At 43.2% G+C, this 25,227-nt stretch overlaps 10 protein-coding genes across 10 annotated transcripts; 3 read left to right on the top strand and 7 right to left on the bottom strand.

Moving 5' to 3' along the window:
* Window positions 1–1,367: 1,367 nt before the first annotated feature.
* Bfra_005547 (uncharacterized protein) lies at window positions 1,368–2,485 on the top strand (the record flags this gene model as incomplete). Its single annotated transcript, XM_037335929.1, has 2 exons — window positions 1,368–2,178; window positions 2,328–2,485. The coding sequence occupies 2 exons, from the start codon at window positions 1,368–1,370 to the stop codon at window positions 2,483–2,485; spliced, it is 969 nt and encodes a 322-aa protein (XP_037191139.1).
* Window positions 2,486–3,458: 973 nt separating this feature from the next.
* On the bottom strand, window positions 3,459–4,078 carry Bfra_005548ca (putative 20s proteasome maturation protein ump1 protein; the record flags this gene model as incomplete). Its single annotated transcript, XM_037335930.1, has 2 exons — window positions 3,459–3,589; window positions 3,754–4,078. The coding sequence occupies 2 exons, from the start codon at window positions 4,076–4,078 to the stop codon at window positions 3,459–3,461; spliced, it is 456 nt and encodes a 151-aa protein (XP_037191140.1).
* Window positions 4,079–4,794: 716 nt separating this feature from the next.
* Bfra_005549 (putative abc transporter protein) lies at window positions 4,795–6,900 on the top strand (the record flags this gene model as incomplete). Its single annotated transcript, XM_037335931.1, has 1 exon — window positions 4,795–6,900. One exon carries the CDS (start codon window positions 4,795–4,797, stop codon window positions 6,898–6,900), a length of 2,106 nt encoding a protein of 701 aa, XP_037191141.1.
* A 451-nt stretch (window positions 6,901–7,351) lies between these two features.
* Window positions 7,352–8,014, bottom strand: Bfra_005550 (putative alkyl hydroperoxide reductase thiol specific antioxidant mal allergen protein; the record flags this gene model as incomplete). The annotated part of the gene is made up of 1 exon (XM_037335932.1): window positions 7,352–8,014. One exon carries the CDS (start codon window positions 8,012–8,014, stop codon window positions 7,352–7,354), a length of 663 nt encoding a protein of 220 aa, XP_037191142.1.
* A 917-nt stretch (window positions 8,015–8,931) lies between these two features.
* On the bottom strand, window positions 8,932–9,632 carry Bfra_005551 (uncharacterized protein; the record flags this gene model as incomplete). The annotated part of the gene is made up of 3 exons (XM_037335933.1): window positions 8,932–9,099; window positions 9,150–9,411; window positions 9,463–9,632. 3 exons carry the CDS (start codon window positions 9,630–9,632, stop codon window positions 8,932–8,934), a joined length of 600 nt encoding a protein of 199 aa, XP_037191143.1.
* A 1,534-nt stretch (window positions 9,633–11,166) lies between these two features.
* Bfra_005552 (putative hst3 protein) lies at window positions 11,167–14,791 on the top strand (the record flags this gene model as incomplete). The annotated part of the gene is made up of 2 exons (XM_037335934.1): window positions 11,167–11,292; window positions 11,348–14,791. The coding sequence occupies 2 exons, from the start codon at window positions 11,167–11,169 to the stop codon at window positions 14,789–14,791; spliced, it is 3,570 nt and encodes a 1,189-aa protein (XP_037191144.1).
* An 820-nt stretch (window positions 14,792–15,611) lies between these two features.
* On the bottom strand, window positions 15,612–16,514 carry Bfra_005553ia (putative proline oxidase protein; the record flags this gene model as incomplete). Its single annotated transcript, XM_037335935.1, has 1 exon — window positions 15,612–16,514. One exon carries the CDS (start codon window positions 16,512–16,514, stop codon window positions 15,612–15,614), a length of 903 nt encoding a protein of 300 aa, XP_037191145.1.
* A 1,688-nt stretch (window positions 16,515–18,202) lies between these two features.
* Window positions 18,203–19,231, bottom strand: Bfra_005554 (putative pyrroline-5-carboxylate reductase protein; the record flags this gene model as incomplete). Its single annotated transcript, XM_037335936.1, has 1 exon — window positions 18,203–19,231. The coding sequence occupies one exon, from the start codon at window positions 19,229–19,231 to the stop codon at window positions 18,203–18,205; it is 1,029 nt and encodes a 342-aa protein (XP_037191146.1).
* Window positions 19,232–19,943: 712 nt separating this feature from the next.
* Bfra_005555ia (uncharacterized protein) lies at window positions 19,944–20,982 on the bottom strand (the record flags this gene model as incomplete). The annotated part of the gene is made up of 2 exons (XM_037335937.1): window positions 19,944–20,913; window positions 20,972–20,982. 2 exons carry the CDS (start codon window positions 20,980–20,982, stop codon window positions 19,944–19,946), a joined length of 981 nt encoding a protein of 326 aa, XP_037191147.1.
* Window positions 20,983–22,304: 1,322 nt separating this feature from the next.
* Bfra_005555ib (uncharacterized protein) lies at window positions 22,305–25,091 on the bottom strand (the record flags this gene model as incomplete). Its single annotated transcript, XM_037335938.1, has 2 exons — window positions 22,305–23,912; window positions 24,087–25,091. 2 exons carry the CDS (start codon window positions 25,089–25,091, stop codon window positions 22,305–22,307), a joined length of 2,613 nt encoding a protein of 870 aa, XP_037191148.1.
* Between the last annotated feature and the right edge of the window lie 136 nt (window positions 25,092–25,227).

Raw genomic sequence — 25,227 nt, forward strand, 5'->3', positions numbered from 1 at the left:
TTGGGATCCTCGGGAAATAGATGAAACAGAAGTACCAGATTCGACTTTGTGTTCTACATTGTTTATGAGAGGTAAGAATTGACGATGAAGAAAGCACAAGTTGAACTTATAATTAGTCGTAGAACATGATCCATGAATGAGCCATGAGGAGGTGGAGTGATAATGCGTTGGATTCGCAGTGAGAACGAGTGTGAGATGGGTTATTGTCGATATCTTCCCAGCCGGTTCATTGCCCTTTGATAGCTTCTTGGATCGCATGGATGAAGTCGACAGCCGAAGTCTTGATCGATTGCATATACATATGCTCGCGACGATGGATTGAAGATTGCTTGATGTTCGGATCTGAACGCATACCATGCGTAGGTATGATTGATGATTGATGATTGATGGTTGACGATTGATAATTGTTGTGCTTTGGATCTTTCCCCAGATTCTTTCCGCTTTCTGGTTGAGTGGATGGAGTTGATTAATAATTATCTAGTCCCAACCTAGCAGGAACTAGCAATTGCCCACATGTGAACTTTAACCTTAAGCTGGGAAGGTTAAGGGAGTGAAGACTGAAAGCAGAAAGGAGAGAAAAGGAAAGGAAGGAACAAGCCGAAAACAATACTGTACGTGAAGAGAGATCCGAGTGACGTTTAGTAACTTGAACGATTCAATCAATTCAAATACTAAACTTTTGATTTACTTGATTTGGAGGTTTTACGATGAACAGACATCAAGATTGATCGACTGACTGTATTCATTGATCAATACATATCTACATACCTACATACACATACTCACTACATACTCACTACATACTCACTACATACTCACTATATACTCGAAGAGAAACAGCAACATTCGATACCTTCAAGTTCTCAATCACAAAGAATCAACAATCAATGGATCCCCAACTATCATACCAAGAATAATCCAATTCATGAAAGCCAATCAATTTTGTCCAAATCAAAGTCCTAAATATTGTATTTGGTATGTATTTGTTGATAATTCTCCCTTTTCCTTCTCCTTTTCCTTCTCCTTCTCCTTCTCCTTCGCATTCTCTTCTCCCTTCTCAAACTTGACGTTCCTCTCCTTAACTCTTCTTCATATATAGACAGCAGACATTTCGCAAATACTTGGAATACCTTCATTTCCACTTTCAGCTCATTCAGACTAAAACGATACTTCGTACATAAAAGAAACGGCTTTCCCCAGATATATCAATCAATCACCGTCTTATTCCGCCTAAAGCCGTGGATCCCCCCATTTTCACAATACATTTTACATGGGGCATTAGATGCTAAGATACCCCGTTTCCACTTCTCATCCTGCACCTCAGAAACAACCCAACCCAACCCAACCAATCCAATTCATTCGCCATAATGACTTCGACATCGGCCGCAGGTCATAGACTTGATCCTATTCAAACCACAAACTTGTCATTAAATACGGCTCCAGTCGAGATGGATGAACTTGACACCTCGAAAAATTCAAAAGTTGTCTCAGGAACGTCGGGTCTATTAAATGATATTTCCATTCCGGAAACATCTCCAATAACATCCGATTATCCATCCTATCCATCCGAATCCTCAGTTTTACCCACAACAACAACAACAACAACAAGAAAAACAACAAATACGACGACAGAGATGGTGGACTCATCAAAACAAAATGCCTCTGTTGGAGATGGGAGTTCAACATCACAAGAAGCATTGACCGCACAACCCGTTACGAACGAAGAAACCTCATCTATTGATCCTGCGCCTGCGCCGCCACCAACAATGTCGAAAAGCGAAGGTAAAGCCCCTGCCACCGAATCATCCTCCGACGCTCAAGAATCTTCAACTTCGCGACCACGAATGAATTCAGAAGCCATCGGTCCCTCTATTGATATCACCAAAACGCCACCACCACCTGCTGATGGAGGGCCCAGAATCTTGATTACCTTGCTACTTACGTCTGGCGCGCGCCATCCATATAAGATCGATGAGAAATATCTGACCAAACGCTCTGTTGCGGTACCCGGTGTCACAGAAAGTGGAAAGAAGGATCCTCTTACTATTAGTGTATATACGCTCAAGGAGTTAATATTAAGGGAATGGAGAGACGAATGGGAAACAAAGCCGAGTAGTCCAAGTAGTATACGATTGATATTCTTTGGGAGGCTGTTGGATGATAAGGACCCGTTGAAAGGTATGTTTTGACGATTTACAATCTACATGTCCGAGTGCCTTGACTTGATATCAGAGGGCACTCGAAATTCTTGGTTCAACACATTTCTATGACAAGAACTGGGATTTGTCAATGTTGCAATATACTTAGCTAACACCCACTTCTAATAGCATGTAAATTCAACCCCGAAACATCAAACGTGGTACATATGACTATCAGACCCCAGGATATAGTCGACGAGGAAGATGCGTCAAAAGCGAAATCCATGGGTCGAGGAAGAGGAGAAGATGGAGAAAGCAATGCTGGATGCAGATGTGTTATTCTGTGAATCCAACTATTCAAAAGTCGCCATTTTCGTACAAACTACAAATTATAAACTCGAATTCTGTCTATGGAAAGCGTCGAAAGGGGAATCTATTTGTATACATGATTCTCCAATTCATTGAACAAAGATACAGCCAAACACATACATGAACCCAAGTCACCCAACAGAATGGGCACATCACGAGCGAGAAAATGGCGTTGCGGGTTCAATTTGATTGAAGGGTGACTTTCCCCCTATTTTGCTTTCTTTATACGGTTTATCGAGCGTTTTTCAAATAAAAGGGTCATAGCATCATATCGGATGTGGAGCTTTGTTAATACAGGATTTGAGCAGGTGGAGGCGGACTGGGCGAGAACGGGAGCGGGTTGTATGTTGTGTTGTGTTGTGTATAATAAGATGGATGTGTGATCATATATGGATTTTAGGACATCAGGAAACTGCGCATGAAGTGTGAGAGACGGCGGTGGGGTGAACAGAGAGAAGATTGGCGAATTGATTTTTTTTGATTGATTTGATTGATAGCGAGCGATATGGTTAGCGTTTGGGAAAGGTGAAATATTTGAAAGGGAACTTAGGAATTCGTTAGGAACAATACAGCACAGTTGATGTTCTGGATTGCAGGAGCGAATATTTATTTGCTTGACTTGACTTTTTAGATGAGGGCTTCTGAGATACTTTCTGATCACATTTCATCATGTTACGGAGAAGTTGTGGTCTGGTAGGGTATGGTATTCTTCATTCAGCCTTATCACATCTTTGAATTTGGTATTTGCGTGATACGAAGATGAAAATACAAGCAAGCAGCTCTCTTCTTTCCTCCTCTCCAGGTGCACATCTATCATTCATGAATTTCATTCTCATTGCAAGATGAACTTATGCATCCTTCAAACTCGATCGCTTGTATTAAATCCATCTCCACATCCCATCCAATCATGATTCAGAGTCAGGATAGAGAGATAGAGGTCTAACATCTAATTTAGAAACCCATCTTGACCTTCCTCTCCACTTCCTCGTGGAAACCGGGTAATGTCCTTGTCTCATCGCCTTTGAATACATCTTCCCAGCTAATTGTCGTGTCGGATCCTCGTAGAATTTCTTCGTGGAGACCTAGATTGATAGATATTAGCTTTGGATCTTTGGCATTGTATTGTATCTTTAGTTCCATTCGCAGTTGATCTTCCATTTGCCATTCTCGCAATGCTTTATTGTTCTCTAGAACGTATCACATAGTTTCCCAGTATATAAAAATCCAAATAGAAATAAACACATACCCGGGCCACCACCTCCAAGCGCAAGCGGTCTCCATTCTCCCTCCCTCGTAATCTTCAATTCCATACCTCTACGGATAGGTTCGCTCATACCAAAGGTGCGACGTAGAGAAGCCATCTTGAGGGATTCTTGCGTGGATTCCCATTTCTTGAGACGGTTTTCGAGGGGGTGCGAGGAGTCGGGGAGGGTGGAGAGCGAGGAGCTTTGGGTTGGGCCGACGCCGTAGCGGAGGGTGTCGTGGAGACCCGGGGCGGAGGGTGCGCCGAGGGAGGCGCCTTGGAGGTGCGTGTGCGTGCTGGTGTGAGAGGCGGAGGGGACGATGCGCATTGCCTGTGGGAGAGGGGGTTAATTTGGAGCTTTAGGTAGGGAAGGACAGGGAGAGGATGGATGTTGGGGATGTGGGTGTGTGGGTGTGTGTGTACATCGATGGATGAATGGAGTTAGAGATGCGAACTTACCATGATGAATTATTTTTCTTATTTAAATTTAAAGATGTAGTAGAGTAAAGTGTGTGAATTGTCAATTGCGGAAAAGAGTTGTAAGTTTGAAAGTCCCCTTTGACAATTGTGGTTGGAAAGCTGGATTCTTGATGTATTATGATGGAGGAGCTGTTTATTGTAGAGCTTCAGGCTGCTCAATGGAAGACGTGTAAGCGCGAAATAGAACGGGCCGGAATTAAGCGCCGCTAAGGTTTTGATAAGGATGCTTGGTATCTGTCTATCAGCTTTATCGGAAAAATTACTGAAGAGGAAGAACAACTTTAAATTCACACTTTCATTCAATCCAATTGATATTTTTGAGTGTATTTGGAGTGTCGATTGAATTACTGTATCATAGTGAGAACAAGTATTCCGTTTTCTGGTTATTCAATTTATACTCAAATTACCTACAAATACTAACTTGTAGTAATAAGTCTAGGTGCAGGCTTTAATGGTGGATCATCAAAAGCTTTCCCCGCGTTCCGGGGTCGGCTCTCTTTCCCTTTTTCATAAGTGACTCAATTCTTTTCTTCAAGATGGAAACTCCAATCATATCAAGACGCAATGGGGAGACTGATGATATGGAATCACAAGGCTTTGCCGCTGCGTCGATATGGCACAAGCACAAGCACAAGGACAACTCATCCACCAATCGTTAGGATCAACAATGGCACATTTTATCGACATCATCCGAATTCGAATCATCATGTTCCTGGACATACGAATCCTGCTTTATTTGAGAAATTAAATTTTGAGATACCTTCATTTTCGGAAAAGGAGAAACATTGGGCCATACTTGGAGCTTCATCATCTGGGAAAACTACATTATTGCAGATTCTAAGAGGAGGTCTTTTATGTATTCCGCCGACTGCGCGATCATACCCATACCTTAGCAATGATGCCTCCAAGCCACGAACTCCGACCAAGGCGATCAAATATGTAGGGTTTGATGGGGAACAAGGGTTAGGAAAACAGGCTCCGAAAAGTGCATATCTGAGTGCGAGATATGAGTCGAGGAGAGAGGATACAGATTTTAGTGTATGGGATTATTTACAAGGGAATACGGAACTCAATCCTTCGACGAACGTAGATGGTAATGGATTTAATCCTGAGATCCTCGTTCGTGTGATAAATGATTTACGATTGGGGGAGTTGTTAAATATGCCGGTATCGAATCTGAGTAATGGACAAACGAGAAGATCGAGAATTGCGAGAGCGTTGTTGGAGAATCCGGAAGTGTTGCTTTTGGATGAACCTTTTATGGGATTGGATCCTCCTACGTTGTTGACTTTGAGTCCGATGTTGCATCGATTGGCTAAGGCGAATACTCCGAGACTCGTTTTGTCGTTGAGACCACAGGATCCTATACCGCATTGGATTACGGATTTGGTATATTTGAAGGGGAATTGTGAAGTTGCTTTCTTGGGACCAAAGGATGATGTTTTGGGTCAATTGAGAGATCATGTTGAGAGGAGTGGACAAGGGAGTGATGATTTTAATCTTCATTTGACGCCGTCGTCTTTAAAGGAGATTGGGAGGAAGTTGACCTTGGAGGGGATCGAACAACCTGGTTTTGAGGAAAGTGTGGCTACAAGTGACAATTCCACCGTCACTGCACAGAATATTCCGGAAAACGCAGGTCCAATGAGTCGTGATGGTTACCCTCTGAATGATATTAAGCCACCAGAGACGGGTGAAGCACTCATAGAGATGGAAGGTGCTCGAGTAAAGTATGGAGATAAATCTGTTCTTGGTAATTGGATCGAAACTGTAAATGGTGTCGAAAAAGACGGTTTATGGTGGAACGTCAAAAGAGGTGAGAGATGGGGTATTTTTGGTCCAAATGGTTCTGGAAAAACAACTCTTCTATCTCTGATCTGTTCTGATCATCCTCAAACCTACTCTCTTCCCATCCGTCTATTTGGAAAGTCTAGATTACCAGAACCTGGAAAGCCTGGAATATCGATCTTTGATCTCCAATCTAGAATTGGTCACTCCAGTCCCGAGATTCATAATCATATTCCTCGTAATTTGACTTTGAGGAAGGTTCTTGCCAATGCTTGGGCAGATACTTTTATGGGAATACCAAAATTAAATAATGATGCGAATGAACGCATAGATGCAGCATTGAGATGGTTTGAACAAGATCTGAGGTTAGGAGGAGCTACCGCTCAAGGTAAAGAGGACGAATCATTATCGTGGGCTAATGATATTTTGTTTCGCGAAATGCCATTTTCATCTCAAAGAGTAGCACTATTTCTTCGGGCCATAATTAAAGCACCAGATTTGGTTATTCTAGATGAAGCATTCAGCGGTATGGACGATGGTGTTCGTGATCGATGTCTTTTATTCCTAGCCCATGGCGAAGAAAAACAATTCGCACATGTTCAACACGAGATATCCGGTAATGAGACGGAAACCAAAACGAAGAACCTGAGGAGTATTGAATCAAATATCTCAAAGGAAGGGAGAGTAAAGGTTAAAGGATTGAATCAGAATCAAGCACTTCTTTGTATTAGTCATGTGAGAGAAGAGATACCGGGGAGTGTGAGGGAGTGGATTTGTTTACCGGAAGCTAATACGGGGAAGGGAGCGAGGTTTGGAAGGTTGGATGGGCCGATTGAGGGGGATTGGAGGAGATGGGGGGAGATCTGGGGGTTGGGGAGTTAGTGGTTGGGAAGTCAAGGGGAAACTTTGGAGGAGATGTAAAACAAAAGGGAAAAGAAAAATTTGAGATGATGTAATGAAATCGAAGAGTTTAAACTTTTGAATAATAAGAGAGAGATATCATATGACAGTAGAGATTGGTCTGTTGGTGCTGTCTGTGTAGAGTAGGATGGAAAGATATTCCTACCAAACAATCAATTAATCTTCAACAGATCCTACAAATCTTTGTCTAAATCCATCTTATCTCTCTTCAGTCAAACTTCGAAAAATACTAGGCAGGCATTATTTTCAAGCTTAGGAATGAAAGTCACATTCTCGCGAATCGTTCAAGTCATTTGCTGATAATAAATCTTTTCTATTTGTAATTCCAGTCTCCGATCACACCCCATCATTTCTCAGTAAATCTCCAATTCATCCCCAATCACCAACCTCATTCACTCCCTACCAAACTCCCCTACAACTCCCCTTTCCCCTCCAACTCCTCCACCCACCCCATCACCATACTCGTCTCCACCCTCTTCGTCCAATCCGGATCCACAAAACTCCTCTTGACAATCCCATCTCTGCCCACCAAAAACGTCGCTGGGACCGGCACCTCCATACTCGCATCTCCATTGCTCTTCTCAAAATCATGTCCCAGTTCTTCAAACACTGGTCGCATCTCCTCCGGCTGCTGAAATAATATCCCGAGTTTTCTCGCTAGGACATTTCCCACATCGGAGAGGACTTCGAATTCTAGCTCATGTTTTTCAACGGTGCTGAGGGATTGGTCCGGGAGTTGGGGAGAAATGGCCAGGAGGGTTATATTGTGGGATTTGAAGAAGGGGAGGTGGGTTTGGAGGTTGTGGAGCGCGAGGTTGCAGAAGGGACACCAGGAGCCGCGGTAGAAGGTTATGAGGAGGGGGGTGATGAGGACGAGGGTGGGGATGGAGATGGGGGTGCTGAGGGCGTTGGGGAGGGTAATTGGGGGGAAGGGAGAGCCGGGTTGTAGGGCGAGAGTGGGAGAGAAGGTTTGTTGGAAGTGGGCGTTGGCGCGGTTGATGGGGTCTTTTACGTGGGAGGGCGCGGTGGCTTCGAATTGAGTGGTTATGGCGGTTAGTTGGGAGGCGAGAGACATGGTTGGAGATTTGGGTGTGTTTGTTTAATAGTATGATATGGTGTGGTTGGTGTGATAATTTGTGCTGCTGCAATTCTTTGAAGTGGTGATGTGATGTCGGAGGGCTAGAAGTATTGAAGATAAATGTAAAGATGCTTTTTTCTCTATGTTCATCTCTTCAACGCGGATCTCATACATCTTTTATAACCCCTCGAAATCAAATCCATACTCGTCATTAGCCGTAGATAGATAAACTCTCAATTCATGATCAATCGAGGATTGAAAATCCCTTACCCGATCGATCGTTTATCCAATGGGAGACGAGTCCTTTTCGGGTTGCTCTTGGGAAGAGCTGACAGATCTCGTATTACTATTTCGAGGGTGTAAGAACTGGGGTAGCTAATTTAATGGCTTGTCAATTGTGATTCCAAATGCGGGCTTGATTGATTGTTGGTTGTGAAATCTTACATGTGTGTAAGCGTATTGTCGTATTTTCGGTAAATGTCGTTGAGTATTACAAAGCGCAATAGTATGGGATGCTAGGTAACGTCTAACAGGCACACATTGTGTGCTTGTAGAGATCCGGAGATAGAGTAAGCCGGAGGTAGGTATGATCTTGCATTTCTAAGGTGAATGATGACTCATTGGATCATAACATCTACCTAGTAGGTGCCATGCATGAGATCGCCATCGTAACTCATAGAAAGAAAAGGCCCACTCTTGTGTGAAGTATTTCTAATCGAGCTCAAACTTTTTTACATGAGGTCTAGTCACTATGTCGCAATTTGTGATGCTCAAGACTAGTCATACTTTGATGAGATCTATATGCAAAATCAATGACTAATCCCTTGATCATACAGAGAATCGATCTTAAAAAATGCCCTCACACGTCATATGGTTATGTAAATACACCCTCCCTTGGACATATTCAGATGCGTCTACCACATCCCACGCATCGCCATCCAAGTATCAAGATCTGTAGGCCATTCTTGATGCATTCTTAACCACGGATTATTCTCTCCCCGTAAATAGTTCCAGCCATATTTATAATTTTCTCCTCTCCGATGTGCACTTTGCCAAAAACTATCGTATTCTTGTCGGAATCTCTGCATCATTTCTCAGCCACTGATAACTCTATGCACAAAAGGATACTTACATCAGGCCCGCTATGATTCCAATCTTTGAACTTGGAAGGATAAATACGTCGACCTTGATGATAGGCCTTGTAAATTTTGTTATATTCATCCAGGGTTAAACGTGGATATTCCCATGCATGATTTCCGATTCCATAACCGTTCCAATCTTGAGCTTGTTCCCATTCAACATATTTCCGTGTATATGGATCATATCTTTTGAAATCTCTTGAGAATGCTCCGGTTACTTCTTGCTTATGCTTACGTTCATCGTGGTAGGAATCCCTGATGGGGAGTCAGCTAGATCAAGTGTTATATTTTCATACCAGAACTCACCAATTTTGCCATCGATCAGGGCTGATTCTGCTTCCTTGCTTACCCACAAAGATGTCTGGCCCCTTGTTCGTCACAACGTTGTTGAGCCTTCCGAGAAATCCTCGGTGACCACGACCTTTAGGACCATCTTTTGGCCAAACGAATTGTAAATTCTTCTTCTTTTCTGGCATGGTAGAAATAAGAAATGGTTTCTGAAGTATAAAACAACGAAACGAATGTAAGAAGAGTATGGATAAATCATCAAAGACCGTCGCATGATGACTACATATAAAGGCTGCTAGACATAGGTTTGACTCGGTTGGACCGAACACTCTCAGAGCTTGCTCTTTGAACTGTTGTCAAATCTATAAGGCTCACTTGACCAGCATAGCAGAGCATAGCAAATTAGATAGTTTGTGAGGGTTTACCAGCAATTGGAGTCATAGCCTCCATTTTCTCCGCCCTAGAAAGGAGTCATATTTGGTCATGTTCATGACAGCAATTTCTGAACAGTCCATTGCTTGTTCTGCAAACACTATATATATAGAAAGGCAATCTTAGATGGCGGGGAGAACTGGCAGTAGTTTCACAGGATTAAGATGAATAAAGAGAACAGCAGATCCGACATTTTATGACTAGACAAGCAGCAAACTACTGGTATGCCATCTTGTCATACCTTTCACTGGAGAGTATGAGTAATATCTGTATGCCATATTGTACTACTTGGTATAATGAACCGCCATGCAAAAGTTTGATATCTCTCATCATGTCATGGTTATTTTGCTGACAGTCCAAATCAGTGACCAAAAAGAATTGAGTGAGACCCAAGCTCAAGTCAAGGTGCTCACACAGATCGAAGCACGTGAGAAACAAACGGGCTGGCAAATTTGTGGGGCGGAACGCGGTTGGGGTCGGGGTCGGCAACACATCGCGTCTACCATACAAAGGACAAGAAACTTTAGATGAAAGTAAACATCACAGTCAACAACCTGTTTTCTTAGAGATTCTTCTTGGATCCCAATCGATCGAGCTCAATCATTTCCAAAGACTTTAGATGGGGAAATAGGGGAGCAAAAACTTGGACAACAAATCGATTCGAACCTTATATCAAAATACAGGGAATTCGGGAATTCAGGGATCCTGCTGCGCGTCAAATCTCGAACTATCTGCAACATTCACCCCTTAGGAAAAGTAGGACTTGCCCTTAAAGCTATCTAACACCTGTCATACTCGATTCCGAAGTCCTGCCAACGTTCCAAGGCGAATTGCACGATTAGAAAACCACTTTTCTCAGCGATTAGCCACCGTTTGACAACGCATCGGAGTCGCGAAACGAAACATCAACTGGGGTTTATTGGCGTTAATTAGAAGGACTTGATTTGGTTATTTGCATTTCTACAAGGCCGGAGTGACGCTCTGGGGTTTAAGATCGATCAATATTGCAGCATTCACTACGAAAATCTGGATTTCATCACGCACAACAATTTGGCGACATAGACCGACTCCCCCTCGTCTACGTGGTGCGCGCTGCATTCGAAATGACCTGAACTGCAAGCGAAGCCCAGGCATACCGTCTTGATCGCATATTCAACTAGCGCAAGGCACCAGTTCAATACCAGAATCTTGAGACTCGGAGCGCAATCAACTAAGACTCGAATTTGTTAGGAAGAGAGAAGGTGACGGAGAGAAGCAGAGCAGTAATAGTCTGTTTATCTTGCCGTAACAATGCCAACAATCAATGTCTTGCCGACTTCTGCTGCTGAATTGCAGGAAATTGCAGATATCCTTGCGAAATCAAGGAAAGTTGTAGTTGTGACAGGGGCTGGAATCAGTACGAATGTCGGAATACCTGTATGTGGGCTGTAACCTCCATTACCCTTTGTACTACTGCTAACCTGGCAAATAGGACTTCCGTTCGGAACATGGACTTTATTCCATGATACAAGCCCAATATGATGCCGCACTGGAGAATCCACCTTGGGAGATTAATGATTATGATATTGATGATCGACCGAAGAAGAAAAGACGTGTCACGGAGCGCTATTATTACGAGCTTGTGACAGCTGATGGTGTAAGGGTAGAGCTGCCACCTGAAGAACCATCTGAGTTTCCCTCTCAGCAACCCTCTGAGCAGTCTTCCCAGCAGTCTTCTCAGCAATCCTCTCAATCGCCATCAAAAGAACCTTCAGCGCAACCAGAAACCCCTGCTCTAGCTCCTTCGAGAAGAAGTTCTCGCAGGCATACATCTTTGGTGCAAGGTCATTTCAAAAGTGAATCTCAGAAACCGAGTGTGGGAACTCCGTCTGCTATGAATTCTAATGCCCCGATCACAAACGAGAATTCAAACAATAGATCCCCAATATTACCCCTGAGGCGCCAAACTCGAAACGCTTCTTCGGTGCAGGACATTTCTACTAAAGAGTCTCCAAACCCAAACTTGAAGGGTTCACCTGCCCAAAATCTGCAATGTTCTCTCTCGCAGGCTACTCCTACCAATAAAGCACATCTGTTGCCCCCGAAAAGGCAGACTTCTAGGTCTCGAAATTCTCTTTTGGTGCAGGATGATATCAAGATTGAATCGCCGAAAGCCAGCATCAAGGGCAAGTCTTCCAAACTTCGGACTATTCGCGCCTGTGATAGATGTCGAGTTCGAAAGATAAAGTGCGGTGATATCCGACCAAGCTGCGAACCATGTGCCAAATCCAAAGTTGAATGTATTACCACCGAAAACCTCAATCGGCGAGTATCTCAAATTGAAGATACTAAAATTCATGAAGAAATAAATCCTTCAACGGAAATGGAGCTCGATTCGGAAGGCTCCAATACCGAAGAAAATGCTTCACAACAGTTACTTCAAGAATCGAGTGAATATTCATCTCAATATTCATCGGAATATTCTCGGTTGCCCCAGGACTTGGAGTCAGTTGACAATAAACAAAAACGAACTCGACGCTCACTCCGGACAAGCTCTCCCTTATCTACAGCAAAAGAAGAAAATTTCAACACAACAAGAATTCCTTCCGATTCTTCATCAAATTCACTACGACGTGAAAGTAGTCTTCGATCAACAATTCAAGCCTCAACTACCGATCAAAAATCTATTCCTTCAAAATCACGAACACTTCAAAGGTCTTCTTCACTTATACCTTCTGTCGCCAATTCAATTATTGAAAGCAAAACTTCACGACAGTCAGTGAGATCACGAGCTGATAGTTTACCTCCACAACTTACAGAACAATCCTCTACACTTATCAGAAAATCCTCCCGAAGAAATACACCTGCATTTGAATTTTCCCATAGCAAACTCTCTTCGACCACAAATACTGAAAGTGTATCTACAACTGGCAGCGCCACACCTTCAGTCTCATCAAGTGATTGTAGTAGTAGCAACAACAACAAACGAAATTTGTTGACTGAAGTCAGTTCCGTCACAACTGCTTCCGAATTTGAAGAACCCCCTTCACAATCATCTCAATCATCTTCATCACGTACATTACCAAATCTTAAAGGAAAAGATCTATTTGACTCAGTCATTTGGTCCGATCCTTTCTCAACTTCTATATTTTACATGTTCATCTCCAATTTTCGTCGCAGAATAAATAACGATGTCAAGTCTACCACCACTACCCACCAATTTATCCGCTCTCTCAGAGACAACGGTCGCCTCGTCCGGAATTACACACAAAATATTGATTGCCTCGAAGAACGCGAAGGACTCACTACGGATCTCGAACTTGGCGCGGGTGATCGCACGCGTTTTCAAACCAAAATCCAGGGCAAATCGCTCACAAATGGAGCCGATGAACGAGGAGGAAAAGAAACCCCTGCTGCAACTGGAGTAGAGTGCGTTTTGTTACACGGGTCACTTCGTAAATTGCGATGCGGTGTATGCTCGAAACTTACCAGTTGGGATGAGGAAGATAGGGAGACTACTACAATGGCTGGGTCTGCTCCTGATTGTCCTTCTTGCATTTCAAGCTCTATATCACGTCAAGACAAAGGTCGCAGAGGTTTGGCTGTGGGGAGATTGAGGCCTGATATTGTTCTTTATGGAGAAGAACATCCGCACGCAAATTTGGTAGGACCGTTAATCATTCACGATCTAAAATTAGGTCCAGATGTCCTTCTTATTCTTGGTACTAGTTTGAGAGTTCACGGGCTCAAGATTATGGTCAAAGAATTTGCACAAGCTGTACATGCCAGAGGAGGAAGCGTCATTTTCGTTAATCAAACAAAACCACCCGAAAGTCAATGGGGTGATGTGATCGATTATTGGGTAGAATGGGATTGTGATGCATGGGTGCTGGACTTGAAAAAGAGACGAAGTGATATCTGGCAGCCATATACAAATGTCACACAAAACGTTGCCAGCAAGGATCCGGCGCCTTCCAAGCAGCGTAATCCATCTGATAAGATACCACCATACCGTCCACAGTGCAAGAGAGACGATAAGACCAATGCAGTTCATTTCACATTCAAGATCCTTGACGATCTTCGCAAACTCAAGGATGCCGAAGGGAACGGATCAGTACGGCCGATGTATTGGGTGCCTTTCGATCGTAGGCCTTTCAGAGCTTCCACTGGACAAATACCAGAAAATAAACCGATTAAGAAGTCTCGAGCTTCAGTATTACCCATTAGAAAAGGTCGAAAATCTCTCCCAGCTTCATCATCCATCAAAGTTCCCATAACTTCCACAAGTAGCAAATCCCAAAGACGGAAAACTATCCCCGACAACACTCCTGCGAAAACGTGTCCAACTGAACCACATCGCAGTGGCGCCTGGCTTGAAGACTCTCTTTTGAAAATCGTCCGCAGACTCACCAATAACACGCTTTCCGAAGACCTTCTAGAAGACTTACGCGGCAGAGTACCATTTGAACAACTTGCTGAAAATGTACCAGGAAACAGCATTGGATACAAGAGATCATTCTCGGATGTTGGCATAGAAGGTGCGTTGGAAGGAATTGGTCTACCAAATATGCGAGGACTGTTAGATTCTAGTATTAGTATAAAAGGAATGAGTTTGAGTAGTTTGCCTCCCACTGGATCTCCGGAATCAGGGAGGAAAGATTTGGGCAAAGGAAAGGGAAAGACGGTTGACAGAGGGGAGAGGGAGAGGGCTAGTTTGCCGCTTGAACCGGCTTTGGAAGAGGATCGGAATACCATTGTGGTGCAGTCGAGACAAGTACAGGCGATGAAACATTCTTATGGAACGAGAAGTAAACGAAATAGTATGGAGATCAGTGTTGAGGATATGGGTGTCAATGGGAGCGGGAATGCTGGAGATACAATTGTCGTTCTCAATAGGGATAGAATGAGCATTGGAGCTGTTTGTAATGATAGATGAATGATCGATAGTTGAATTGCTGGACTGGAATTGCTGGAACTGTATACATTGGACTGGACTGAAATGGAATTGATGGATTTACTGGATTAGCTAGGGTTTAGCCAGGGAGGAGAATATATAAAGAGACTGTTTTGTGCTTGGTCAATGGATGGAGGGGAGGGGAGGGGAGGGGTGTAGAATATGATACCATGATTTGAGCACTCTTTGTAAGAATTACTTAAGATGAAATTTGGGGTGATGTATATGTATGTGTATTTGTATTTACGAAGGTACATAGTGAAGTAATTCATTTAGCTGGGAGAACATAATCCCAAATAGACAATGTTAATGATGTGAAATAATACGCGTAGGTTTGTAAATGAGGGGATATCACTTGGTTCGTTATGGTAGATGATATATGGTCATCTGCAAATCATCGGATTTGATAATTTTCACGTTATTTACTAATATAGGTAAATTTGGTACAATAATAATGGGACGGAAGTAACATGATATAGTGGTTTAGTATTATGGCTCGATCGAGCCCATCTCTTGTCAATTATATTGAGGACGCCGTCCCTTTATATCTCAACCAAACTGCATGTCAGTTACATTCAGATTTGGGCTGTACGGATAATAACACGAATCACAGAGTGAGTTCTGGTCTTTTTTTTTCTGGCTTTGTTTTTGTACGGATTATAATAGTCTCTCTGAGATAACATATAACGTATTCACTAAACTCAACTCCCCTCCACCAAATCACAAAGTCCAACTCCAGACTTCTCCATACATAAGCCGAATTACCATTCCTTATTCTCCTCCTCACAGAACCACAAAGTCTCTATAAAGCCCTCTTTCCAGCCATACTTCCATTAGCACTCTCCAAAACTCTCTTACCCTTCATCCCAGAAGAACTTCTCATCCTCCTCCAGATCTCCCTCTTAAACCCTTCAACCCAATGCCCCGTCCTTCCAAGCGCATCTCCATTTTCTTTTACCCTTCTCAAGAGAAATTGTAGACACTGCTGCGTAGATCCCCATACCATACATTTGTACGCTTTTGGTTTTAATGCGTGTGCTAGTCTCATTTTCTCCTCTGAATCCACAAGAGTTTTGGAAGCTAGTGATGCACTGTTCGAGTCCTGGGATTCTTTTCGACGGAGTTGTAGTAAGCTGCAACTAATCTCATCAGCCATTCCTTGTAGTTGTCCAAACGCCAATTCGATTGTGGATTTTCCAGATAGGATTCGTGAGCTCTGGAGTGTATAGGCTTTTCTAATACTCTCTTCATTGTGCGTGGCGAGGAATAATTCTGCGCGCGGATATGCGTTTTCTTTTCCCATTCCCTCTGTCTTTTCTCCAATTGCGGTATTCTTCTCGACATCCATCCCAGGATACGATAAACTTAACAAACCAGCAGCAATCCCATTATACGCCTCGTGCGTTTCTTCAATACTTCCCCATATCAACTCCCGCTTCTCGGTAGCGATATACGCACCCCTGACTAATTTTATGCCCAGTACCCAATTCTCTTTCTGGGCGAGCTGTAAACATCTCAGGATATTCGATGGGGTGGATTTTAAATACGCCTGCATGGTTGTGTAGAGTAATGCTTGGGATCCGGTATTATAGGTGCGCATGAGATCGATAGTCCATGATTCGATAGTGGGTTGTAAGTCTTGCTGTTCTGCATCGAGCCAGATACGCGCTGATTGGGAGGCGGCTGTGCGGAGGACAAGATGCATGGATTGGAGAAGGAGGGGTGGTGGGGGGAGGGAGTTTTGGAGGGCGTGGAGAACGAGGGGGCCTGCGCCGGAGAATCTAGGGGTGGGAGATTTAGCGGATCTATTTTTGGAATTCGGGAAATATTGATCATGATGTTGATGTTCAAGAGGGGAGAAAGAAACCTACTTGAGCGATAGAAAATCTCCAGGTTGTAGCATAGAAAGTGTACTCATAAGTCCATCTCTCCATTCTCTGATGGCTCTCTCCCCTACCTCTTTGCTCACCCTTGTACATCTCCACCCACTTCTCCCCCAGAAACATTAACTTCCCTTGCATATCCCAATATCACCCCGCTAAATCCCAATCCCTTCATTTCTTTCACCCGAGCTCTCACTTGAGTAGCATTTTCCCCGGCGATGAAATGATCGTATATAAACTTCCGGACAATCATATGTAACACTGGGTTTCTATCGGGATTTAAGATCGTGGAGCTGGAATTTGCGAGTTTGTTGAGGAGGGGAAGGAAAAACTTGATGATTTTGGGGGAGGCAAGAATGGAGGTTATGAGGTAGGACTTTAGGAGGAGAGGAAGCGGCATTATGGAGAGGGGTGGAAGCTCAGAGGTTGGAGAGGTGCTGGAGTGAGGAGGGGTGGGGGTGGGTGTGTGTGGGAACCCATTTTGAGGAGAGATAGTTGAGGTAATGGATGAATAGTGTTTGAGAGATGGTATATGGTATCTCCTTTGTGGAAGTGAAAGAAATCTAGAAGATCGTCGTAAGAACATTTCAATGAAGGTAGGTAGCACTCTCGAGACGAAAGGGAAGACCAGGAGATCGAGAGTCTCAAAGTAAGCATTGTCTGGGTCCTACATAGTATAAACCCTGTGATATATCCGGAAACTATCACTTATCAACCCGATCGCTCTACACAACAGTTGGTTCGTGTATCATCGGGTGTATATTGGCGTGCATCCACCTCGTAATGGCACCTCGACCCCGCATATCGATATCATAGTATTGCCTTATCGGGAGGGTGGGTCCTTATCGTTTAGTTTATTGTGACATTCATGTGCATAAATCCAGAATAGGAATCTGGATTTGAGTGGTAGATGAGTTATAAAGTACAGATCGCCGAGTCGATCATTTAGCTACTCGGTTTCCGTGATAAGGAGTACCGAGGGGGGTATGTCTAGACATCTTATTCTTGAAACAGCCAGGGTAGTTAGTATTAGAAGCGTGTTGGCGAAACTTCTGTTAAGCCACTTTTGTTTGCCGATCATTATCATTCAACTCCATAATGTCAAACAATGTTGAAGAAAACTATAGAGGGATATTCGTAGCAGCTTTTGAGAGACAGAATAAAAATAAAAACATGAACTATCTTTGGTTTCAATCAAAATCTTCGAGTGTATACTCTGAGCTTTTTGGCCAGCCATTATTGCGCCCCTAGGAGATTAGTGTCACAAATCACAAGAAAATATCCGAGGAACTATACATCTAGATCGGTAAAAACTTCGATAAAATCTAGTCTATTTAGACGATTTCTATTCTATTGAAACCCGGGCTGCATCTATCGGATTTATATTCTTTCAGTGAAAAATAGAGCAAGAAACAAATGGCACGAGTGCTTCAAGGCATCCAATCTCAAGCAAAATATCGTGTCGGATCATCCAGCGTCAAACCAGTTCCCCAAAAAGACAAGAAAGTATTTATTTCTTGCCCATATTCAATCCGTGTTGAACCGAATCAATGGTTGCATCACAGTATGTTGATCGGACACCACCTTTCTCAATAGTTTTGAGACCTTGAATCGTGGTACCCTTGGGAGATGAAACCTTCTCTCTCAGAACAGCAGGATGTTCACCATTCTGTATTAACTTTGCGGCTGCGAGCATAGAACCAGCCAAAATTTCAGTCGCCGTATCTCGTCTCATTCCTTCGGAAACAGCACCGTCGAGGATCCCATCAAAGGCAGTAAGAAACCATGCTGGAGTGCAACCAGCAAGGACACCTGCAACTTGGAACACATTGTCGGGTACATATGTATATTGACCAATACTTTGAAAGATCCATTTCATAGCCTCTTCGTATTTTGGAGAAATGGTTTCCGATCCAGTTGAGATAACAGTTGATGATTCCTTGATTTGTGCACCAAGATTTGGCATGCTTCTGACAAAAGCACACCCTTTTGTGTCTGAGCTACCTTTGAACGCAAACTCCTTCAACTGCTCAGTTGTCGACCCTGCCAAAACTGAGATGACAAGTTTGTTTGCTAAAGCATCGCCAACACCGGGAGCTCCGAGAACTTCCTCGGCCATATATGGCTTACATGCCAGGATAATAACATCAGCTAATTGAAAAGCTTTTAAGTTGTTATCATAAAAGACAGCAAGTCTATCTGCAGCCTTGGAGTCTTTTGATGCCGAGTATACTCTGGAAGCTGAAGCTTCTGACTTGGTACAAGCAATAATATGTGAAACTGGTGTGTTATCCCTCGCATCTGGCAATGAATTGGCAGCAAGAATACCAGTAAGAATAGAACTACCCATGTTTCCTAACCTTTGTAAGTAATTTTCCCTATCATATGAATTTTCTGACTCACCACATCCCACCACAGCGGCGACTAAGTTGTTGTTCTTGGTTGAATCTCTGTTCTTGATCCATCTTTCTATGCCTCCCAATGCTGAGTTAGCATTTGGGTCACTGCTGATACCTCCAGATCCGTTTTGCACAGCCATGATGTCAATTATGTTTAGAGGAGAATTGAGATTTTGATGATGTTGAAGCCGAATATCAATTTGAAAGACACCAATTCCACGGAAAATGTGGGGGTCTGAGATTAGTCAGCAAATATCTCTTAGCGTCATATCTCAACGCTTTGACAGCCTTTCCTTTGTTGGATGGCATCGGTGCTTGAAGTTTCCATATATATAGACTTGAGTGATTGATAACGAATGTCATCGATGAACTCGACTATTCACAGGATAGGTTATAATGCATTGCTCTACACAGGAACACTTTTGAGCTTTCGAGAGTTGCAAGGTCTTCCCTTATCTTTTCGCTTTGGACGAGGACATTCAGCTTAGATGCGAGGAGGTAACATATGACACGAATCAAGTTTGTTACCGTTGTATACACATATACTCTCCAGGTCCATTAATGCTCATCACGAATTGTCCCCTGGTTACAAGCACTTACTCCCAACATCTTTTTCATATTTCATATCTATCATACTCAATGTCTATCTCTACACATCCGAGTCAAACGATCCCCAAAATCATACCCTTCAATCTTCATATCAAAAACAAAAATTAGTACAAAAACAAATCAAAATGCTCTCCAGCACTTGCAAACCCACCCGTTCTCCTCCTTCTCTCTACACTCATCTAAACAATACAGTCCTTCTCCATCTTACAACCAAATGACCCCGCTTTTCCTAAACGACAAGACCTAAAATCCTCTTCCTCCAGTAGGCTTCCCAGTACCAACTGGTACGGGAATTACGATGATACTACTACTAACCGGTCCATAGGTATTGACCAGAATGGAACTTGGGGTAGCCTGACCGCCGTTATTGTACACGGTCGTAAATGTTCTTGGAACACTTTCTGGCTTATCAGTGAAAACGGTAGAGGTCTTGACAGGTTCAACAGTGTTGATTATCTTGGTAGGTGGTGTATCTGGCTTCTCGGTAAAGTGCTGAGTTGGTTTTCCGGTGGCAGTCTGAACGGGCCCATCAGGTTTGCCGGTGAAGTGCTCAGTGGGCTTAGCTGTTACTGTTGGTTCGGGTCCGTCAGGTTTACCAGTGAAGTGCTGGGTTGGTTTAGCAGTAGCTGTTTGAGCCGGCTCAGTATCCGGTTTTCCAGTAAAATGCTGAGTTGGTTTTGCAGTTGCGGTAGGTGCAGGTGCTGGATCAGGTTTTCCAGTGAAACCTCCAGTGGGCTTTCCACTTGTACCTCTCTCTTCCAAATCAACTCTCATATCCGCCAATCTTCCCTCTGTCTCCCAATCCAAGTCCAAATCTGCAACGTCCCTATCCTCAAGCTCCTCAACATCCCTCTGGTCCTTTCCCTTCCCTTTAGCCTCTGGATTCTTAGGGGCATGGGTAGTAGAGACCTGACTACTCTGCGCCGGCCCGCCCTCGCCCCCCTTCACTGTCTTCGTAGCATGATCCTGTCCATCTTGTTGCTCACCCTTCGTGGTAACAGGTTCTGGCTTTTGCGTGGGAGCAGGAGTAGGAAAGATGGAAAGTTTGGTAGGGTCAATGATAGGAATAGAAAGCCAAGTAGGTTTGGCGTAGATGTTCTGGTTCTCGGGCACTTTATTTGTGGCTGGGGCACCTTTTGCGGGCTCAGGGTCGGCGAGAGGAAGGGCGAGGGAAAGAGGGGCTGCGATGGCGAGCGCGGCAATAAGAAGGTTACTGTGAAGGAATATTAGTTGGAATTTGTGATGGTTAAGTGCTGGAAATGAAAACGTACTGGTAATGCATCTTGAAGACTGTGCAAGTATAGCGAGATGTGGAATGAACGTGGTATCTAGAATCTGAGGCGAATGAAAGAAGATGTTGATGATCGTGCAAGTGATGAGAATTGGAAAGAGTGGAATGTATTGAAATGAAAGACTGGAGTGTAGTGTAGAGTTAATTCTTCGACAACGATATTTCATTCTACTTATACTTTTCCACAACCACCTAGCCACTTCAAACCTCACTCTTGCGCCAACACTATCACCTCTTCAACTCTTAATCACATCATCACTAATTACATCTCGCATTCTATCTCGTCGTCTCCCACTCGAAATTTCAAGACACTTATTCCTCCTCTCGAATTCCCTCAACGCCTCTCAACTCCTCTCGACCCCATCTGCCACATCAACAGTCTCTTAAAATTAAATCTTGTATCACAGTACGAGGGCCACACTTGGCTCATCGACCACGAAAATCCCACGCAACTTGGCTCATCGACACGTCGATGCATTCAGAAAACTCGTTTCTCACTCAAACAAGAATTCACAAGCTCTATCCAATCTCGAGGACAAAAAGCAGAACATCTGACTGAACCACGAACGAGGCGTTCAACCACACGTTTCAAAATCCTAATATTATTAATCTCCCTTCCTCTTTCCCTCCGCCTTCCCATTCTGACTTTCGTTCTCCCCTCCTCACAAATTATCATTTCTCATCTTTTCATCCTCGCCTAACCCATCCATCTCCCCCTATACCACACCATATCACACCACCCCAAACATTCACCCTCTTCGTATTCCTTATTTCCTCATTTCTTTAGTTCGCAATTTCACTTCCAGCACCAATCTCCCATCTATCAAATTCACTTCAAGTAACCACCAAGTAAGAACTGAAGATCCCTCAGGAATCCACACAATATTCGGTGTTACATGCACCATGCTGACTCAAAACTTGGCGACATGTAAGCAAGCGCAAGCGCGGGCCAAAATGAAAAATAATACGAAACCATAAGGCTATCACGAGATGTGGCTGCTTTGTAATGAAACCCCATTTGTTCTTTATTTTGCTTACTATTTTCTTGGGGTTCTTGGCTTGATAGTTCGATTACTCATTTATGATGGTTTGAATGTGTATGCTTTGGGAGGCTAGTTAGTTTCTGACCATTGAAGGAGAGAGATCGTTAAGTGAATTCGTGCACTCACAATTGCAACTATTATAAACGCGTATCATAGTTCAATATCTTTGGATTATCCCTACGTAACCAATAATAGGTACAATTCTTTTCAATTACTAATACTCAAACGCAACTCTTACTCTGCGCGTTGAAACATATCCGAAGCACTGGGTCACCTCGGATACATAGGAGGCCACGAACTGTTCAACTCCATCTCAACTCTCGAGGCTTCGTATCGAGGTCTCTTGACCAAGAACAAATTCACCGCCCTGATCACCAGGTGTTCGTCTTCCTCTGGTCCGCTCATCTTACGAATTCTCCTATCGAAAACCTTTCGCATCCTTTTTACGGTATCTTTTCTAATTTCCTCACTCTTACCCAACCGTTTCAATAGAAAATGAGCCACCTTGTCCATCTCTGACGGCTCGGGGAGAAGAGAGATTCCAGACGCCGCTCCGTCGATTTCCGATCGGAATTCCTCATGTAAATTCTTAAGCAAATGCATGCATGTAACGTAAGTTCCGTGCCAATCGAAGTACAGAAAGAGAGCTTCTTTTTCCACCAGTCTAGTCATAATTCGGAGAAATTCTACTCCACCCCATTTTCTTGATTTCTTTCCTAAGAAGTCCATTTTCATTCGGTCATTTAGATCTTCAATACAGTTAAAGATATTTCTGGGCGCGTCATCCGAAGGTCCAGGAGAAATTTGGTTCCCGGGAAAGATGTTTTTCAAACTGGGGAGTAACTCATCCAATTTGTCGTTGCATATTGCGTTAATCATTTTTACAAAATCAGCCGAGTACCCATGATGATCACAATCGATCAGCATACAGAATTTTCTGTGAAAGTGTTTGGCAAGCAATGAAGTATGCTGCAATCCTAACGCTGTTGGACCTCGCTTTTGAAACTTTTTCTCAAAGCTCACGACATAGTCATTCGAATTCGAAGGCTCATCGCTTTGATTGAATAATTGATCCACTGATTGCATCAAGATGAGGAATTCCATATCTTTCCACTTGGGATATTCATCCAAATCTTTCAGCGACTCTTGACGAAGTGCGTTGTAAAGATGTATACAGCTTATTGTACTAGGTTCAAAGGCTGTGTTACAATTTCCCGCTTCATGATATCTTATCGTACGACCAAGGATCCACGTCCCACACATAACAGGATTCAGGCGTAGATAGGAGAATTTCTCATGGTTGTTCTTTGAGATTGGCGTAGGATGCATCCCCTCATGCTCCCAGTCAGCGGGAGGAGGGTCAAAATTCGGGCTCATCCAGTCTTTCAAGTTGTAAGCCCACAGATCGTTGTAAAGCTGATACGTTACAAAATGAAAATCGTGCAAATGGTGAATACTAGCTGTCTTGAAGCAATTTTTCAGGTGCTGTAACATATGACTGGAAAACAAAACAACCTCATCGTGGCAACGCACTACTTCCTTCCCCAGAATGAACCGAATGTCGCACATGATCTGGGCCGCGAAGACTAGCCATATTGGAATTTCTTTGGTAGTCAGAAAATCCCGAATACCTTTCGTGAACGCATCTTCAAAATAGTTCCTATAATCGTCTGAAATCATCTCTTTCTTGAGGTGCCAGACCTCGTAAAGCAATTCGTGTAAGATGGTGCGATTAAGATCAATCTTATCTTCCAAGGTGAACTTCTTGGTATCTTCCGGCGTGACAACTCGATGATTAGAACTTCTTTGGTGTTGATCCACCGAAGATTCCTTATGCCATTCAGATAGTACCGACCACGTGGTATAACATAGATAGTCCTGCATAAAATTTGTTAGCAAGGAAGGAAATTGGATATCAGCAGACAATCGTTGTGCCACTTGTGTGAATTAAACGATTTTGATTCGAATGAATGATGGATTCCTCATTTCCTCCTAAGTACCGGGTGTATGAATTGGAAACACTTTCCACAATTGATCGTGAGATGCACTAACCTCAGTTTTAACAACAGCATTATGCTCTTGGCTTTCATCACTTTTATCCTCGAGATACATCAACTCGTTGAAGTCAGTGGCGCCTGCATTCTTGATTTTCTCCATCAACTTGTTGACATCCGGGCACATGATATTTGCAATGTTTTCATAGCTTTGTTTATCACTTGGTAGATGGGAAAGCAAACCATTCTCGGCCCACTGAAAAATTGCCATCGCTTGATTCGTAACAAGCGAGACGTTTGCTAGACTGAGAAGTTCGATCGAGTAATCGTTCCACTGATCGAGTATATAATTTCTCATGACATTCATATCTTTGAGAAAGAAGTAAACTCTCAGGTATTCGTCGAATGGATCGGAAGCATCTACTTCTAAAGGCGTGATTTGTTCTTCTGTCGGTATCTCGATTTTGTTCTTTCTAATCTTTCCACTCTTTTGATTTTTACCATTCTTTCCCTTCTTCTTTGCTTTTGGCTTTCTGTGATTTTTTGCACTACCACCAGTTGAATTTCTCTCTCCATCACTATCCGAATCCGAGGATGACAGGTGAGTACTTTCAATCTCCAAGCTACCGAATTGGTTATTGGTGACTCCCTCATCATTGGTGGTCTCCGAATCAATTCGAGGTTTCCGATTAGTTTCATCATCCAGTACCACATCTGGGTCCTTAGAGTAGAGATCCTCGAATAGTTGCAATATCGTTTGCAACGTTTCTAAATAATACATGTGGCCTGAATCATCCTGGTTGTAACGTCCATACCATTCCGCTGCCTCCTTGCGCTTAGATATAACTTGAGCTAGATCGTCTCGGACATTACTTGGTAACTCATGTTTCTCGCTAATGACAACCTCTGTGATACTCATGATGTATTTAAGTCGAGGCGTAGAGTCAGGGGACTCAAGATCTTGTCCTGTTGCAGATGCTGTTTTCACGAGCCACCCGAGAAACCTCTTTTCCAACTCTTTGTAAGACTTCCAAGTATCGACGATGGGAAATTGAGGAGGCATAATGAAGTACCAGTATCCTAATGATACAAGTAAAGTATTTATGAATCTTACAAAATTGAATATGATGCCGCAAGTTATTTGGAGAATGCAAGTTGTCAAGAAAATGGAAATGAATGTCCAAAGTACTTATCGTAAA

The sequence above is a fragment of the Botrytis fragariae genome (assembly GCF_013461495.1).
Source record: "Botrytis fragariae strain BVB16 chromosome Unknown tig00000075, whole genome shotgun sequence".
Classification (NCBI taxonomy): domain Eukaryota; kingdom Fungi; phylum Ascomycota; class Leotiomycetes; order Helotiales; family Sclerotiniaceae; genus Botrytis; species Botrytis fragariae.